At 39.8% G+C, this 17,766-nt stretch overlaps 1 protein-coding gene across 6 annotated transcripts in view; it reads left to right on the top strand.

The window, feature by feature from the left end:
- ABCC9 (ATP-binding cassette, sub-family C (CFTR/MRP), member 9) overlaps positions 1–17,766 on the top strand; it is a 157,386-nt gene that overhangs the window by 120,602 nt on the left and 19,018 nt on the right. For all 6 annotated transcript variants that reach the window (XM_010855951.1, XM_010855952.1, XM_010855947.1 and 3 more), the window contains 5 exons: positions 1,150–1,252; positions 11,047–11,148; positions 12,066–12,186; positions 14,004–14,134; positions 14,871–14,949. In XM_010855951.1, coding sequence (XP_010854253.1) covers positions 1,150–1,252; positions 11,047–11,148; positions 12,066–12,186; positions 14,004–14,134; positions 14,871–14,949 — 536 coding nt within the window. The remainder of the gene's footprint in view (positions 1–1,149; positions 1,253–11,046; positions 11,149–12,065; positions 12,187–14,003; positions 14,135–14,870; positions 14,950–17,766) is intronic.

Here is a 17,766-nt window from a genome sequence, read left to right as displayed (position 1 = left end):
CGAACCAGCATCCCCTGCACTCCCAGGCAGATTCTTAACCACCAGACCACCAAGGAAATCCCGGGATGAGGTTTTTATTAGAAGTTTCCTTTATAACAAAGGTTACACAGAATTTGGTCTGATTATGTTGATTACCAAGAATGAACTTAATTTGACCCAGTATCAGTATCTAAACTGTGTGTGTCATGTTGTTGTTTAATTGCTAAGTCGTGTCCGACTCTTTGCAACCCCATGGACTGTAGCCCGCCAGGCTCCTCTGTCCATGGGATTTTCCAGGCAAGAGTACTGGATTGGCTTGCCATTGCCTTCTCCAATGCATGAAAGTAAAAATGAAAGTCAAGTCGCTCAGTTGTGTCTGACTCTTCGAGACCCCATGGACTGCAGCCTACCAGGCTCCTCCGCCCATGGGATTTTCCAGGCAAGAGTACTGGAGTGGGGTGCCATTGCCTTCTCCGGTATGTGTCCTAGATCCCCGTAAATACTACACGCCAAGAGTTTCTTTCATGCAATGACCATTCTTACAAATAATTTGTAACTTTGAGGTGTAAGATATCTTGCTTAACAAGGACATCTGCCATTCCCAAAGACCTTCATCCTCGACCTCTTGCCACCTCGTTGTCCTCCTTTGATTTCCAGAAACTGAGCGAAAAGAACATTTTTAAGGTATATACTTGCCTGTTACAGACCCATAGTTTCCTGCCTTTCGTGAGTCTCTTCTAGCTCCTGCTACCAACTCCGACCATGCCTTGTGGAAAAGTAAGATATATGCAGTAAAATCTAGGTCAAGTATGTTGCATTTCTGTACAACTTCTTCTGGGTTTTGTAGGGCCCTTGAGACAGGCTGTGCCTTGTTTTCACGGTAACCATCCTTGTGTAGAAAGTTATGAAATGATCTTTAATAGGACTTTGTCATCGGAAACATTCCTTTCTGTAGCAGAGGTTGAGAAAGGAACTACTGCTCCATGCCATCTCTCAGGAAGGGTGCAGGAGAGCAGTAGCAGCTGGCCTTTATTTGCAAGTAGTCCGTTTACTAGTCATTCCATCCCACCAGTTCGTCACTGTGTTGAGTAAATAATGTAGTAGGAAGTGTGACTGTTTTTTATTATTTCTCCTGTTGTGTGGCTAACATAATATTTTTGTTTTCTGCAGGCATGAGACCAGATTTAAGCAACGAATGCTGGAACTGACAGACACTAACAACATTGCCTACTTATTCCTCTCAGCTGCCAACAGATGGCTGGAGGTCAGAACGGTACGTTCATTTCATGATTTCGAAATGGAAACCACACAGAGAAGAGGTCTGATGCAAAGAGGGAGACAGTTGTAAAAACTAGGCTTCCACTGAGGTTCAGCACTCACTCCACATTTTCTGGACTTTAGCTCAGGTTTGTTTATGGTACGGATGAAATTTGTCATGATGTTTTTAGGTAATGGCAAGACAGATAGCCCCAAAAGCAAAAATTCAGTTTGTGTTCATTAGTGGCCAGATGACATAAGTTAATGGAATAGCAAATATTTGTATAACTTCAGGTTTTTGTTTTTTTTTTTTTTTTCAAAATTTGACAAGTGAATAGATGTACTCACTTCTACTGAACTGGACCAGCCTGGAAGAGATGGCAGCTTTCTATTTTAAGCCAGTGGAGGGTCATGTTAGCCCAAATGTAAAAAACTGCAGTTATTCATCTGTTGCCTTCTTCTGTCCTGTATAAATAAGGAGAATGGGTATAAGCTTTGGCATTGTACATACTTGGTCCAGCAAGTTAACGAATTTATCTGGGTCCCAGTTTGCCATTTGTAAACTAGGAGTATGACCTCATGGGTGTGTTAGGTTTAAAAATAGTAATATAAGTCCTGTAGCTCACTTTTTGGCAGGTACACTCAACAAATGTCTTTTGAATAGATGGATGCATGGATGAATGAATAAATTAATGGAAATGGTACCTGCTTTGGTAAATGGTTAATAAGTCAACCACTCCTAATAAATGAAAGAGGAAATAGGTTAGACCCAAGTTCCAGAGGGAAGGAGATGTTGTTTGCAGACTGGCCTGTGTAATCTGCAGTATGAATAAGCAACTTTGGTAGAAATGATGACTTGATTGTCATCTTTTCTTAAAAAATAATTATTAGTTTGTGAAAAGGAAAAGGAAGTTTATCTGCATTATTGTTAAGAACCTCACTTCCACTGATTAAGCATCCCAGTCATATGGAGGCTCTCTTTCAAAACTCAGTGGATCAGAGAGGGCATCTGGGAATGGGGATTTGATAAAGTGAAAGGAAGGAGCCCACATTAAAATCTGAGTTGTTGATGGATGGATAACATATTGATAGAGAATCTTGGGTCCCCCTGTAAGCTGTAGTTGTCATAATTGGTCACTAATAACAGAGACTCTCCAGCACTATATTGTTTTGTGTTGTGTTATTGTGTAGAAATTATCCAGCAACATAACACAATTATATTTCACAAATTTTAAATAGATAAGAAATTTCTTCCAGATCACTGTGAGGGTTGGGAGGGGCAGGGCAGAGATTTTCCAATTACCTGTAAGTAACAGAAAGGCAGGCGAAGTGTTTAGGATTTATAACAGAAACAAACTACTATTCCTAGATCTTACCCAGACCCTAAATCCTTGCTTTAAGCTTCTGTTTGTTTGCTCAAATCTGTTTTCTCCGAGGAAAAGAAATCATATCTGAATAACAAAGCTAGTGATGAACTAGCTGAATCAGAGAATGTCCTAAAATCACAGGGGTGAAATGTCAGTAGTTTCCTTTGTGTTTGATTTTCCTGATGTTGACGATCAAGTGTGTTTCTTAGGGGCGCGTGTGTTTGCTCTGGACTTGAGGTGAGTCTGGGTTGGCTTCTGCTTCTTCTCGTTAGCACTTCCCACTGTCAGGCTGATGGACAAACGTTTAACAAGAATCTTCAAGCAAACCATATGTTCTGCTCTTGTAGCCAGAAGACAAGATATCAGAGCGTTCAGACTGCCAAGAAAGGGGAGGTCAGGAAAAATGAGAGAGAAACAGCAGCCAGATTCAGAGTGGGTTAGTTTAGCTTGCCTCATACCCTGCTACTTAACTCCCCCATTAAAGGCGGCTGGACCTACTTGAATATAAATGAATTCTAGTTCCACTTGTAGAAACCTAAAATATATATATATATGTATGTATGATATTTGAAAAAGGAAGGGTAGAATCTGCCATTCATTCTATTACCTTATAACACATCTGTTTTTGTGTCTTTTTTTTTTCTTTTCTGTGTATTATCATCTTTCCACAACTTGCTATTTGGTCTCATTACCAGATCTGTCCCTTAAAAACCAACACAAAAAAGTTATAGAGTCCTTTGCTCTATTTCTGATGAATAAATATAAAATTTGGTAAGAAACTTGCTGATTTATAGCAACATTCCAGGCATATCTGCTGATAGAATTCAAGGTCCAGAGTCTTTTGTGGATGATTTTGTCTCTTTCATCTCTCATATTTGTTTATCAATAAGTTTGCTGCTACTGCTGCTGCTAAGTCTCTTCAGTCGTGTCCGACTCTGTGCAGTCCCATAGATGGCAGCCAACCAGGCTCCTGCGTCCATGGGATTCTCCAGACAAAAGTACTGGAGTGGGTTGCCATTTCCTTCTCTCAATAAGTTTATGTGGGCCTAAAGAACCTGTCTGCAATGCAGGAGATGTAAGAGACCCTGGTACGATCCGTGGGTTGGGAAGATCCCCTGGAGGAGGGCATGGCAACCCACTCCAGTGTTTTTGCCTGGAGAATCCCATAGACAGAGGAGCCTGGTGGGATACCGTCCATGGGTTGCAAAGAGTTGGACATGACTGAGGCAACTTAGCACACACACACACACACACACAAACACTCACACACACGCATACCCTTCTAGACAATCCCAGAAATCCAACTTGAAACCAGTCAGATTTATTCTCCTATTCTGTACACTCAAAGTACAGAGTTTTCATTAGAACCAGAATATTTAGAATATTAGAACATTAGAATGTTTATTTGAATATAAATGCTATAATCCAAGAACATATGTGCCACAATAGGAGTGTTGAATAAATAGAACAGATAACTCTAACTAGGAAATAACTTTCTCCCAATTGTACACATGTAAATGACCTCATTACTACTGTGCATCACTGGAGACACAATTTCAGTTTGAAATAAATGGATCTTGTTTCAGAAATATGAGAAATATAAGTGTTCAGATATAGGACCTTGGAGACTGGGGTGTGAACTGCTCTCTGAACCCCACAGCTGGATATTTTCTGCCTCGTAAGTCATTTACAACAAGATAAGTAATGAAAACCTCTATCTGGCCCGCTGATGCTGCATTGATCTTATCTCCAGTATCAACACAGCTGCCTCCATTCCCTATTCTTTGATATGTTAACCAGCAAATTAACAAAAATATCTGCTAATCTCAAATAATCTGGGAGCTCCCATAGCAGAAGCACAGCCAATCGGTATCAGGACGGGAGGAACCTTGGGCAGAGCTCAGAAGAGGCCAGCAGGTCTCCTGATGCGGATCTGAGGAGCTCAACAACTCAGCATATTCAAAAGCAGAGACATCAGTTTGCTGACAAAAGTCCATCTAGTCAAAGCTATGGTTTTTCCAGTAGTCATGTATGGATGTGGAAGTTCCGGACCATAAGGAAGGCTGAGCACTAAAGAATTGTGGTACTTTTGAACTGTGCTGCTGGAGAAGATTCTTGACAGTCTCTTGGACAGCAAGAAGATCAAGCCAGTCAATCCTAAAGGAAATAACTCCTGAATATTTTTTGGAAGGACTGATGCTGAAGCTGAAGCTCCAATACTTTGGCCACCTAATGCAAAGAGTCAGCTCTTTGGAAAAGACCCTGATGCTAGGAAAGATTGAGGACAGGAGTATAAGGGAGCCACAGAAGTTGAGATGGTTGGATGGCATCACTGACTCAATGGCCATGAGTTTGAGCAGCTTGCGAGATAGTGAGGAACAGGGAAGCCTGCCACAGAAGTGCCACAGTCCATGGGATCGCAAAGAGTGGGGCACAACTGATGACTGAACAGCAAAATGACCTCCATGGAGAGAAAGAGGAGAAAGCTTATCATAGTTTCCCGTGACTGTTTTTCCTTTTTTCCTCATTCTCAATTTTAGTTTTCTGGAGCAATGCCACTGAATTCTGTGGACAGACGATCTCCAAGAGAAGTAAGGGATAAAAGGATAAAAATACCTTTTTTGAATTCGGAAAGATTCCTGAGCCCCATCCAAGTTTTATTATATATTTTTTTTCAATATATGGCTTTCATTTCTTTTTCTGGTCATGCTAAATAAGTGTTAAGGCAATTACAGAGGCTTCCCTGGTGGCTCAGTGGGTAAAGAATCTGCCTGCAATGCAGGAGACCTTGGTTCGATCCCTGGGTCAGGAAGATCCCCTGAAGGAGGGCATGGCAACCCACTCCAGTATTCTTGAGACTCCCCATAGATAGAGGAGCCTGGTGGGCTACAGCCCATAGGGTCTGTAGGAATCAGACATGACTGAGTGACTAACACACATAAGACAATTACAAAGTATTCCCTTTTTCTGGCTGAAGAGTGTCAACCATGGAAGATGTAGCCTGCCCACCGTGTTCATTTCATACTTATTCTGAATTGGGGAGGGGGGAATAAAGGTCACAGCACACAGGCCTCAGAAAAGGACAAGAACCTAAAAGAATAATTTGGCTGGTAGGAAAGTAGCCAGACTGTGACCACCCAGGTTGCTTTGGCAGGGGAGGGGAGTGTTTCTCCTCCGGTGCCAAGTTAAGTGGACCACAGTCATGTGCAGGGTGTCACTGCAGCCTAACCTTTGAATGATGCTTACGTTCTTTTGTTCAGCACAGCATTTTCTGTTCATCCCTCTGCACTAAACAGTTCCAGTTCTTTGGCATTGGTGTTTCCATTTGCAAAAATTGTGTAACTCTATCTAAAGGGTATCTTTCCAAGGCTTTGTCTTGCTGTGTGGTGAAAGGATAAAAGAGAAATCACATCAAGAAGCCAAAAAAGAAAAAAAGTCTTTAGAATCAACAGGCTAAAGTGAAACTAATCTTCAGGGTGAACTTGTATGAGAGTCTATTTTGTGAAACAGTACAGAGCTGTTTTGAGTGCTTACAACTCCATTATAGACAGGTGCGTGTTCATCTTGTCATGTGAAGACCCAGACACTCCGTGGAACCATAAACACCGACTTCTTGTTTTTAGACATGGATTTCTGAATACTATGAAAAAAGGGAGAGATGGTATTCCTATTAACTATTTATAAGGTTGTTTTATGGAAAATTATTATTTTCACTATAATCCCACAAAGAGATAGAGGTCATTGAATCATTGGAAATCTGACCAGAGACCTCTCTTTTGACCTGGGGATCAAAGTCTTCCCTTCTGGAGGGGAGTGTTGAATTCCCAAACTCAATGGAAGTTTTAATTTATCACTAATACAAATGTCCTATGGTTGGGCCCTCTTTAAGAATGGAAAGTCACATGTGTAGTAGCTTCTGTTTCCTAAGCAGACTCTCTCTTTCCATTGTATCATTATGACCGAAAGTGTTTTCTTCAGTGAATTGATTGGGTAGGACATAGAAAGCCTTAATGGGAGGACATGTGCTGCTGGCATGTGAGTGAATTCAGATGATCTGCTTGTCCTTTCTTAGTGCTTTTAAGCCATTTTGTTGTTCACATGTTTGCAGTGGAAAGGAAAGAAGGTGTGGAAAGGTACAGTCACTGTATAATTCATTAAACTAAAGTTTAATGGTAAAGGAAGTGGAAATGGGCAACTAACATAAACTCTTATATTACCTAGCAATTTCACATGCCTGTTACTATTACAGTACTATTGGAAGGGAAGCTATTGGAATTTGGTTATTTTGCTATGAGATTTCTTGATAAACATGCACAAAGGGGCTTCCTCTCTTATTCAGATGAGGTAAAATTCTGATCAAATGCCTCCAAAAAATCTCCAGTTTCTTAGAAAAAAAAAACATTATTGAGCAGGGGGTGGTAATCCAGGAATGAACTGGAAAGTATCTCATTGATATAACTAAAAGACAACACAAATAGCACTTTAAAAAAAAAAGAAAATGATAAAAAATATTTTTATGAAAAATGAAATAACTTTGTTTTAGATACTAAACTGCAGACCTGTGCCTGTGCACTAAGTTGCTTCAGTCGTGTCCGATTCTTCATGACCCTGTGGACCGTAGCCCACCAGACTCCCTCTGTTCAAGGGATTCTCCAGGCAAGAATACTGGAGTGCGTTGCCATGCCCTCCTCTCAGGGGATCTTCCTGACCTACGAATTGAACCTGAGTCTCTAATGTCTCCTGCATTGGCAGGCAGGTTCTTTACCGCTATTGCCACAAACGGCAGACCTACTGGTTTTTAAATTCTTACTTCTATTTGAATTTACTAGATTGTGGAATTTGGCAATGGATTCATTCCCTGAAAAATCTGCTCTATTATGTACTTCAAAAAGCTATGCCTTGGGCACTTACCTGGCAGTCCAGTGGTTTAACACTCCACCTTAACATTTCAGGGAGTGCTGATTCCTTAAATAGGTTGAATGTAGGGGTGAATTGGGGGGTTGAGGAGGAAGAGTAGCTTAAGTGGTTTGCCCACCCCTTTGATGGTGCTGTGTGCAGGGATCATACACAGTACCATGCTTCTGTTCCTGGCACCTTAGAAATGGCAGTTGATTTGCAGTCTTTTTGTATCTTATTGTAAGTCATGACCCCAGTGGCGCGTGTGTGCCGTTATTTTTAGTCCCTTTCAGTTTCTTTGTACTCTCTTGCTGAAGGATTCGTTTGTTCAGGTTCAGGCACTGCAGTAAAGGGTCCCAGGTCCCAGTTTATCTGACCGAAGACAGGAAGACCAGCATGATTGGAGCATGTGAAGGAGTAGAAATGGAATCTCAGATAAGGGCAGAGGAGGCAAGGTCTAGAACCCAAACTTTGCATCATCTGCGGCTTTGTAATTCATCAGAGTCTGAATTTATTGCAAGTGCAATAAGAAGGCATTGATATTCTAAACAGGGAAGTTATATATACCTTTAAAAGACCATTGAATGAATGGAAAGATGGATGAATGCATGAGGCCCTTCTGAGGTCATCTGGGAGGAAGTGGAGAATAGAAACTAATAAAAACATATATTGTTTCAAGCCCTTGAAGCAGGGGTCCCCATGGAAAGCAATTTTTCCATGAACCAGGGAACGGGGGCGGGGGGTGGTTTAGGGATGATTCAAGCGCATTACATTTACTCTGTACTCTATTTCTGTTATTATTACATCAGGTCCACCTCATATTATCAGCCTTAAAATACTGGAAATTGGGGCCCCCTGTCTTAAACTGTATGTTGCCCACAGTAATTTCTCAGACACAGATTGGAATATTTCTTTGTATCATGCTGGGAGCATCTTGCTGGAAGTATCTCCTAGTGCTAACTTACTTTCTGAGACTTATCACATAAACTCTTTATGAGTCTCTTTAGAAAAGCTAATATTGGGAATAACAAATTTATAGCATAATGTTAAAAGTATTAACTTTAACGAGAGAGTGGGAAGGAAAAATTCATATTGTCATAAATATTTTAGAAGTATTTAGGGGAACACATTGGTATTTATAATATATAAAAAAGCAGCCCAGGCTGGTTAGATTCTACATTCATATAGTTGTTGCTTCAAATAAAGGGGGGTCTGATTGGTGACAAGCTGTTAATAAATGAATACACTGGATACAACGGAAGGAGCTATCAAAGGAATATTTACTAACTCTATGGAATTTACTGCCTCGAGGGATTAAATCTCATGATTTCTTTCTTTATTCTTTGTAAAGACCATGGGAATCATGACAGAATTAAATTTTAGTGCCTGTTTTAACCTTTGATGTTTTATGATGCACAAAAGCTTTTAACCTTGCTTCAAACATTTGAAAATCATCCAGAAGGGAAAAGGACATCCTGTTACATGGAGGTGGGAAAATCTAACTGATTTTTTTTATTATTCCTTTCAAAATCCCTGTAAATTAGGTACTATTTCTATTTTCCAAAGAAGAAACTGAGTTTCAAAGAAGAAACTGACTCATCTAAATGTATTAGCTGGTAATTGACAAAGGCATCATTTGAACCCAGACCTGTGATTCCAAGGCTGGGATCATTGATTGCTCCCCAACAAGTTGATCTTTGGTGCTAATTTAAAAATTGCAGAGGGACTTCCCTGGCTATCCAGTGGTTAAAACCTCACCTTCTAGTGCAGGAGGTGTGGGTTCGATCCCTGTTCAGGGAACTAAGATCCCACGTGACTCGTAGTTAAAAAACCAAAACATAAAAGGCAAGTGATATTGTAAAAAGTTTAATAAAGACTTTTTAAATGGTCCACATCAAAAAAGAAATCTTTAAAGAAAATAGAAATAAATAAATAAAAGAAAATAGATGCTGGGATGCACACATGTGAGCTGATTTGAGAAACCATTCTTGATTTCAGCATGTTAACCACTCTATTATGGTCATTAAAGTCTTCTCACCTAATTACTAGTTTTTTTTTTAAGGTATCAGAGGTGTATCTTGCTAAAGATCATCACCAGTAAGATGAGACTTGAGATAATTCTAGAAAGTGTTCATGCCTGAAATTTGACCTGCTTCTGGCATATGTGGCACATCAGCCTGACAAATTTTAATGATTCTATTGACTATGGACAATTCCATTAACATTTTGTTAACATTTATATTATCTTTAAGAAATAAATAAAAAGTAAACACATAAAATTTATATAATGTTTTATAATTTAAAAATCCTGCTGCATGTTTTATGCCTGGCATTTTTTATTTGATGTAAAATGATGACCATTTTTCATTATTAAAATGTTTAAAACATTATTTTTAATCACAGCAAAATATACAATACCATCACATGTCTGTATGATGATTTATTTATTCATTCTATGCTTCCCTGGTATAGGTATTCTAGGGCTTCCCTGGTAGCTCATCTGGTAAAGAATCTGCCTGCAATTCAGGAGACCTGGGTTTGATCCCTGGATTGGGAAGATCCCCTGGAGAAGGGAAAGTCTACCTACTCCAGTATTCTGGCCTAAGGAATTCCATGGGCTGTATAGTACATGGGATCTAAAAGAGTCGGACACAACTGAGCAACTTTCACATAGTAGGAAAATTTCCTTTTTTTTTTCCAATTTTTTCCAATAATAACAGCACTGAAATAAATCTCCTGATATTCAAATCTAAAAAAAAAGAAAAGAAATTTCTTTTTCAAAGGATAAGATATAACAATGCCTAAGAATGTTGGGAAATGGAGGAGGAAGAAAGTGTAGAAAATAGACAGGTGCCCCCCATCTCTCCTTTGAGTTTAAAGGTTTACCTTAATTAATTTTTAAATTTTCTGGAAAAGGTTTATCATTGAGTCATAATTAATTCAGATATTTTAAGACATGTTCATATTTCTAATTAAGAGAGAAAAATTACACTTATTCCTATTTCTATGCAATCTTTAGATTTAATGTCCCAGACTCTGAGTCCATATTGACAAAAAGTTCAGATATTGATACAAATCCTAACAAGCTAACTAGATACAAATTTCTGCAAAGGCCTTGAATTAGCATATAAGAGAGCTAATCCCAACCCTGGTATAAGTGCACATGAAATTCAAGGTAGAAAGTTAAGTTAAAAATAATTGCTTGTCTGGTAAAATGCAGTAGAAAAGAAAAAAAGAAAGAAAGAAAGAAAATATTTCATCTGATCCTGGTCATGCCAAAAATTGCAGCTTGATTTCTGACCAGGTAGTTACCATCTCTGAAAGAATTATCTGCTTTCAGATATAATCAGAGCCTTGCATCACTTCCCGTCCAGCCCTAAGACTGTGAGTTGTTATTCTTCCCTACCTTCTGTAACCTTGTTCTGAAACCTCACAGGACACACCATGAGTAACGTCTATTCTGTTACTGATCACCCGGGTTGATCGGGATCCTTGGTTTTAAGAACTTAGGGAAAATCTTTTAACATTTTTTCTCACTCTTTTTTAGGATTATCTGGGTGCTTGCATTGTCCTCACTGCATCTATTGCATCCATTAGTGGGTCTTCCAATTCTGGATTGGTGGGCTTAGGTCTTCTGTATGCACTTACGGTAAGTATGGATGAAAACCTCTCTCTCTCTCTTTGTACCGCACTTGAGGTACTTTCCGTAGTTATCATCAACTCTTATTCGTGGATGTTAGAGGACTAGTTAGAAATTCATAACAAGATGATAGCCTGCAGATAATAGTAGATTTGGGCCTAAACCCGGCGTTTTAGGATGGCATGGATTCATTTCTGACATTTTGAACCAATTTTTAGAAACTCCTCAAACACTGTGGTCAGAGTTCTCCCAAGGTTGTTTGGGATTCTTGTCCTGAGTTGCTCACCACCCATTTAGGAACACTAACTCCCGTGTGAGCTTCCCTGATAGCTCAGTTGGTAAAGAATCTGCCTGCAATTCAGGAGACTCTGGTTCAATTCCTGGGTCAGGGAGATCTGCTGGAGAAGGCATAGGCTACCCACTCCAGTATTCTTGGGCTTCCCTTGTGGCTCAGCTGGTAAAGAATCTGCCTGCAATGCAGGAGACCTGGGTTTGATCTCTGGGTTGGGAAGAGCCCCTGGAGAAGGGAAAGACTACCCACTCCAGTGTTCTGGCCTGGAGAACTTTATGGATTGTATAGTCCATGTGGTCACAAAGAGTCGGACACAACTGAGTGACTTTCACTTCACTTTCACTTCAACTCCCATGTGAATATAAATGAGGTAAGTGGAAGCACACAACTATCCACTGGGCAAGGAAGTTAGGACAGTCCACAAATCAATGACATTAGAGGACCATTGAAGAAGAGCCAATACCTCCTTTGCCAGCATTAGCCCATGACATCCTCTCTGATCTCTGATGACCTGTAGTGTTTATGAACTGTACCCACGTGAACAGTCCAAGTCATCCTATCCCCTGATATCCAGTGTTCACAAAAACTGTTACTTTATTTGCTATGTGCTCATTGTTTTTGTCACCTGACACAGATAACCAATTATTTGAATTGGGTCGTGAGGAACTTGGCTGATGTGGAGGTCCAGATGGGCGCAGTGAAGAAAGTGAACAGTTTCCTGACTATGGAGTCTGAGAACTATGAAGGAACCATGGGTATTGTTCTGAATATTATGGTGTTTCACCTAAATAGTTATTTAAGAATATTAGTTGTGTGTCAGGCACATTGTCATTTTTGCTTTTGTTTTACATTTCAATAGCCAGAGAATCCTCTCTCATCTTGACTTTGCCTGATAAGGTACAACTGCATCTGAAAAGATGTGATTATTTAGGCCTGAAAAAATCTTAGATACAACCAGAGTCCAAATAGATTTACCTAGTCATATTTAGAGAGAATTATAAAGAAACTTGCTTCCCAGGTGGCATAGTGGTAAGGAATCCGCCTGCCAATGCAGAAGCCTCTGGAGGCTTGGGTTCAATCCCTGGGTTGGGAAGATCCCCTTGAGGAGGAACTGACAACACTCCAGTACTCTTGCCTGGAAAATCCCATGGACAGAGGAGCCTGGCAGGCTGCAGTCCATGGGGTCACAAAGAGTCAGTCAGTCACGACTGAGCACACATGCAATGGCATAAAGATACTTGGATTGTATTATATTAATTACCAACCTCAACTATGAACTATTGTATTCTTTTTCTCAAGAGCTTATTAATTTAGATGCCAAGGAGCTTAGATCTTAAAATAACCAAGATTCTTAGCCTTGCTAGAATAAAACTGGCAGGAAATTCAATACTGAGGACAGAATAATCTTCCTTAACTGCAAATCTCATGCCTAAGATGCATTCTGTTCCCTAAATCCTTCAGTACCTCTTCAGCTCTTCAAGGACATGCAACCATTCATTAGTCAATCTTTCCTCACCTGTCTAATCTCATCTTTCATTATCCACCTATATACCTTTCACTCTGGCCATACCAACATGCTATGCTTTCTTTTTATCTTTGTTCTCTCTCTCTCTCTCTCTCTCTATATATATATATATGAAATAAATTTCCCCACCTCTTATCCTTTAAGATCCATCTCAGGCACCACGTCCTCTTGAAACCCTGCTGGAACTCCTGGGCTACCACCATCTCTGCTCCCAGAACACCTTGGGTCAGCCTCCGTCACGTGATTCTGCGTGCAGTCCTATAGGGGCTGACTCACTTGCATGCGGTCCCCTGGGACACACTGAGCACCTCGAGGCATGTCTTCCCTTTCAGCTCCCTGCATAACACCTCTCACATCTGAATCACTCAAATGTTTGAGGACCAGCTGACTGAACAAATGAATTCATTGTCAGATGAACCACCAGGAATAGAATTGAGCAATAGAGTGCTGAGAGACGTGATGCCTGTTAATGCTCCAAAACAAACACACAAAAACTATTTTTAAAGTTCTTAATCAAGAGACTTTTACTCTGAATGTAATGTTAATTAAAAGAAAAAAACCCATATGGGAATTCCCTAGTGGGCCAGTGGTTCCATGGCCAGTGAAAGATTCATGATCTGTGTGTCAGATATGAAAATAACCTAAAGCCTGTTCTTAAGCATGTCAAGGCTTACATCAAACCTGGGCAGAAGGTATGGAGTTCACTGTCATTTGATTTAATTCATGCAGAACCTCAATTCTATTCCAGTGAAACCACTGGCCATGGAGCATAGGGCTTCATGCTCTCACTGCCAAGGGCTAGGGTTCAATCCCTGTTTGGGGAACGAAGATATTTCAAGCCACTCGATGCAGCCAAAATCCAAATAAATAAATATAATCTTTTAATTAAAGAAATTTTAAACCCAGAAGTAGGTTTAGTATGACCGTAAATTTAGGAAACAATGATTATGTGTGTATGTGTAAATGTATATAAGCATGTGTGCTTTTCTTTCTGCCTCTTTTTGTGTCTCTCTGTCTCTCTTCCTGTACTCCATATCCACCCTCCAGATCCTTCTCAAGTTCCAGAACATTGGCCTCAGGAAGGGGAGATCAAGATTCATGATCTGTGTGTCAGATATGAAAATAACCTAAAGCCTGTTCTTAAGCACGTCAAGGCTTACATCAAACCTGGGCAGAAGGTATGGAGTTCACTGTCATTTGATTTAATTCATACAGAACCTCAGATGAACCACCCCATTGCCACTTGAGCTCCTTAGACATGTCAGCCAAGGATCTTCTCACTGGGCTCCCATTATATTCCTTACACTTTATAGGTCAAATTATGTGCATAAAAGAGAAAAGGGAGAGAGTGGATCCAGATAAAGTATACGTTCTCTAAACCGTATTGCCATTCATTCATCTCCCATGAAGATCAGAAAAGTGAACAACAGGCATGTTTTTCAAAATTTCTAGCTTTTGGCTCATGACCATTCCAGATGTCCCCTTGAGAATCTTTGTGTTTGTACTAGCTCTGGCCTCACAATGATTTATTTTAGTTATTGTAAAAAGAGCAAGTGTGCAGAAAAATGGACTCATTTTACTTCTTGTTATATAATAAAATCATCACTTCTGAGACAAAGTGGAGTACTTGTTTATTAGGTCAATGATACACTAAATGGAAAAATGAAGCCACAGAGGTAAAACGCACAACCGCATAGAAATAAAAAACAGTTGATGAAGACTTGATGAAGATCCTGTGTTATCTCAATAATGATAACTCAGAAAGGAGACCTGAGAGGAGAATGACAATTTTAATGTAACTGTTTAAATAGAGTTGCAGTTTTATCATGGTGTCTTATCTAAGTTAAAAATGCTATGCCTACTTTTTTCTTTTGTCTGAGTCCTCTTTTCTCTGAGTGACAGTTGCTTTCTTAGGTGGGCATATGTGGTCGCACTGGCAGTGGAAAGTCATCATTATCTCTGGCTTTCTTCAGAATGGTGGATATATTTGATGGTGAGTTACTAACTAAACTTTTTCATTAGCCATGTGATACTCTTCCTTTAAAAAAAAAAAAAAAAGCAATGTCTACTTACCTCAGTTCAGTTCAGTTCAGTCACTCAGTTGTGTCCAACTCTGTGACCCCATGAATTGCAGCATGCCAGGCCTCCCTGTCCATCACCAACTCCTGGAGTTTACTCAAACTCATGTCCATCAAGTCGGTGATGCCATCCAGCCATCTCATCCTCTGTCATCCCCTTCTCCTCCTGCCCCCAATCCCTCCCAGCATCAGGATCTTTTCCAGTGAGTCAACTCTTCACATGAGGTGGCCAAAGTATTGGATTTTCAGCTTTAGTATCAGTCCTTCCAAAGAACACCCAGTACTGATCTCCTTTAGAATGGACTGGTTGGATCTCCTTGCAGTCCAAGGGACTCTCAAGAGAATTCTCCAACACCACAGTTCAAAAGCATCAATTTTTCGGCGCTCAGCTTTCTTCACAGTCCAACTCTCACATCCATACATGACCACAGGAAAAACCATAGCCTTGACTAGACGGACCTTTGTTGGCAAAGTAATGTCTCTCCTTTTAAATATGCTATCTACTTACCTAGTCCTGCAATAATAAAATATATTTAGAATGACTTCAGTATTCTTGCCTGGAAAATCCCATGGACAGAGGAGCCTGGTGGGCTACAGTCCATGGGGTTGCAAAGAGTCTGTCATGACTGAGCACGCATTACTACTACTACAACTACTATTGTGTCCTACATACCATGGTTTGAGGCAGGTATTCCAGATAAGTGGGCTTCTTGGGTGGCTCAGTGGTAAAGAATCTTCCTGCCAATGCAAGGAGATGCAGGAGACATGGGTTTGATCCCTGATCCCCTGGAGGTGGAAATGGCAACCCACTCCAGCATTTTTGCCTGGAGAATCCCATGGACAGAGGAGTTTGGCAGGCTATAGTCTAAGGGGTCACGAAGAGTTAGACACAACTGAGCATGTATGTATCCCAGACAAACAGTTTAGGAGTAAAGAAAAAAAGGAACTGGAGAAATAAAATTATTAGCCCTAAACTCAGCTCTAGAAATTATTGTTAAAGAATTTTATTAAATTAGTAAAATGAAAACAAAGCCACTCATTATGAAGAGCAGCAGATGGAAGTGGCATTTCAAGAAGGAAGAGAGAAAAAGACTGTCTAATTTCCTACAAACTAAAAGCACATTTCTTTCCATTAAAGGAAAAAAGGAGATAAATAAGCTACATTTTAATTTTAGTGTATGACTCTTATTATCATCTGCTTAATAACGTGGTTTAATGATGTTGGATGTTTTGGGAAGAGGTGACTGTTGCTAATAAAGTGCCAAGGACACGCTGACAATATACAAAAATATTTATTCATCTGCAAAATTATTAATAGTATCATACATGGAAGTAATCTAATATTTGTTTTAGAAAAAATATGTCACATTATTTAGTCTATTTAGTGACCTATAAATAGGCCAGCACATACGCCATCTTGAATGAAAGGGGAGCCATCAGCTCGAGAATTGCTTAAATATTATTATCTCTAATCATTGTGATAATAGTGATAGTACTTTACATTTTTATTATACTTGACAGGTTACATTATTTAATCTACACAACAACTCAGTGAAATAAAGAGGTCAGTTTATGAACAACAAAGTTGAACTGTGGTCACTGAAGGGTTTGGGACTTAGATTTAGCAAAGAGATAGCTATCCACCTCTAGATGAGCAGCTTGCTCTTGCCATGACTGGTAATAATACACAGATCCTTTAAGGATTTTCTGTGGGATTTGCATTATAATCCAATTACAGGATCCAAGACAGTTGATTGAAACTTTTCATTAAAAAACTGTCACTATGATGGAACATATTAGATTAACCATAGTCTCATGAGTTCAGAAACATCATTTCAGCTCCCATGAGGACTATGATGACTGATTATCTTTTTAATACCATTAAGCGATTGAGGTTTTAATAGATAATATATTATACCCAGAAGAAAGTTTAAGCTAATCACCTTACCTGCTCTTGAATCTAAATCCAGCAAAGGGACTCTAACTGCCATCCTTCGCTTAGCATGCTTGTCTCATAGAGCAATATTATCTTGGCACAAAACAAGACCATAAACTAAAGCTATCAAGGTAAGGAAGAGTCATCAAGATTGCACAAGTTCATGTACAGTGAAATTTATTAAGAGTTGATACCTATGTCATAGAATTTTCTTTCTTACTTGTACTGTACTGTACTGTACTCCTCAATCAATAAATGAGCAAAGAGATTTCTCTGATGGTGGTCTAGTGGTTAGAAATAGACGCCCTCACCATTGTGGCCCAGGTTTGTTTCCTGGTCAGAGAAGCCTTTCTTCTTGGGGCTTCCCTGGTGGCTCAGATGGTAAAAAATCTGCCTGCAATGCAGGAGACCTGGGTTCGATCCCTGGATCAGGAAGACCCCCTGGAGAAGGGAATAGCAATGCATTCCAGTATTCTTGCCTGGAGAATTCCATGGACAGAGGAGGCTGGCAGTCTACAGTTGCAAAGAGTTGCAAAGAGTGGGACATGACTGAGCGACTAACATGGACAGTCCAGTGGTTAAGCATCTGAACTTCCATTACAGAGGGCACAGTTCCCGTCCCTGGCCAGAGAACTGAGAGCCAGAATGTCACTTGGTGTGGCCAAAAAATAAATGAAAACAAATATTAAAAACAAATAAATATAACACAATATTGTTAATCAGCTATACCCCACTACAAAGTAAAAAGATTTTTGAAATATATAAGTAAACAAATAAACGAGTGAATAAGACAGAC

The sequence above is a fragment of the Bison bison genome, unplaced genomic scaffold (genome assembly GCF_000754665.1).
Source record: "Bison bison bison isolate TAMUID 2011002044 unplaced genomic scaffold, Bison_UMD1.0 scf7180017864370, whole genome shotgun sequence".
Classification (NCBI taxonomy): domain Eukaryota; kingdom Metazoa; phylum Chordata; class Mammalia; order Artiodactyla; family Bovidae; genus Bison; species Bison bison.
The sequence above is the reverse complement of the archived record's forward strand: the minus strand, read 5'-3'. Positions and strand labels throughout refer to the sequence as shown.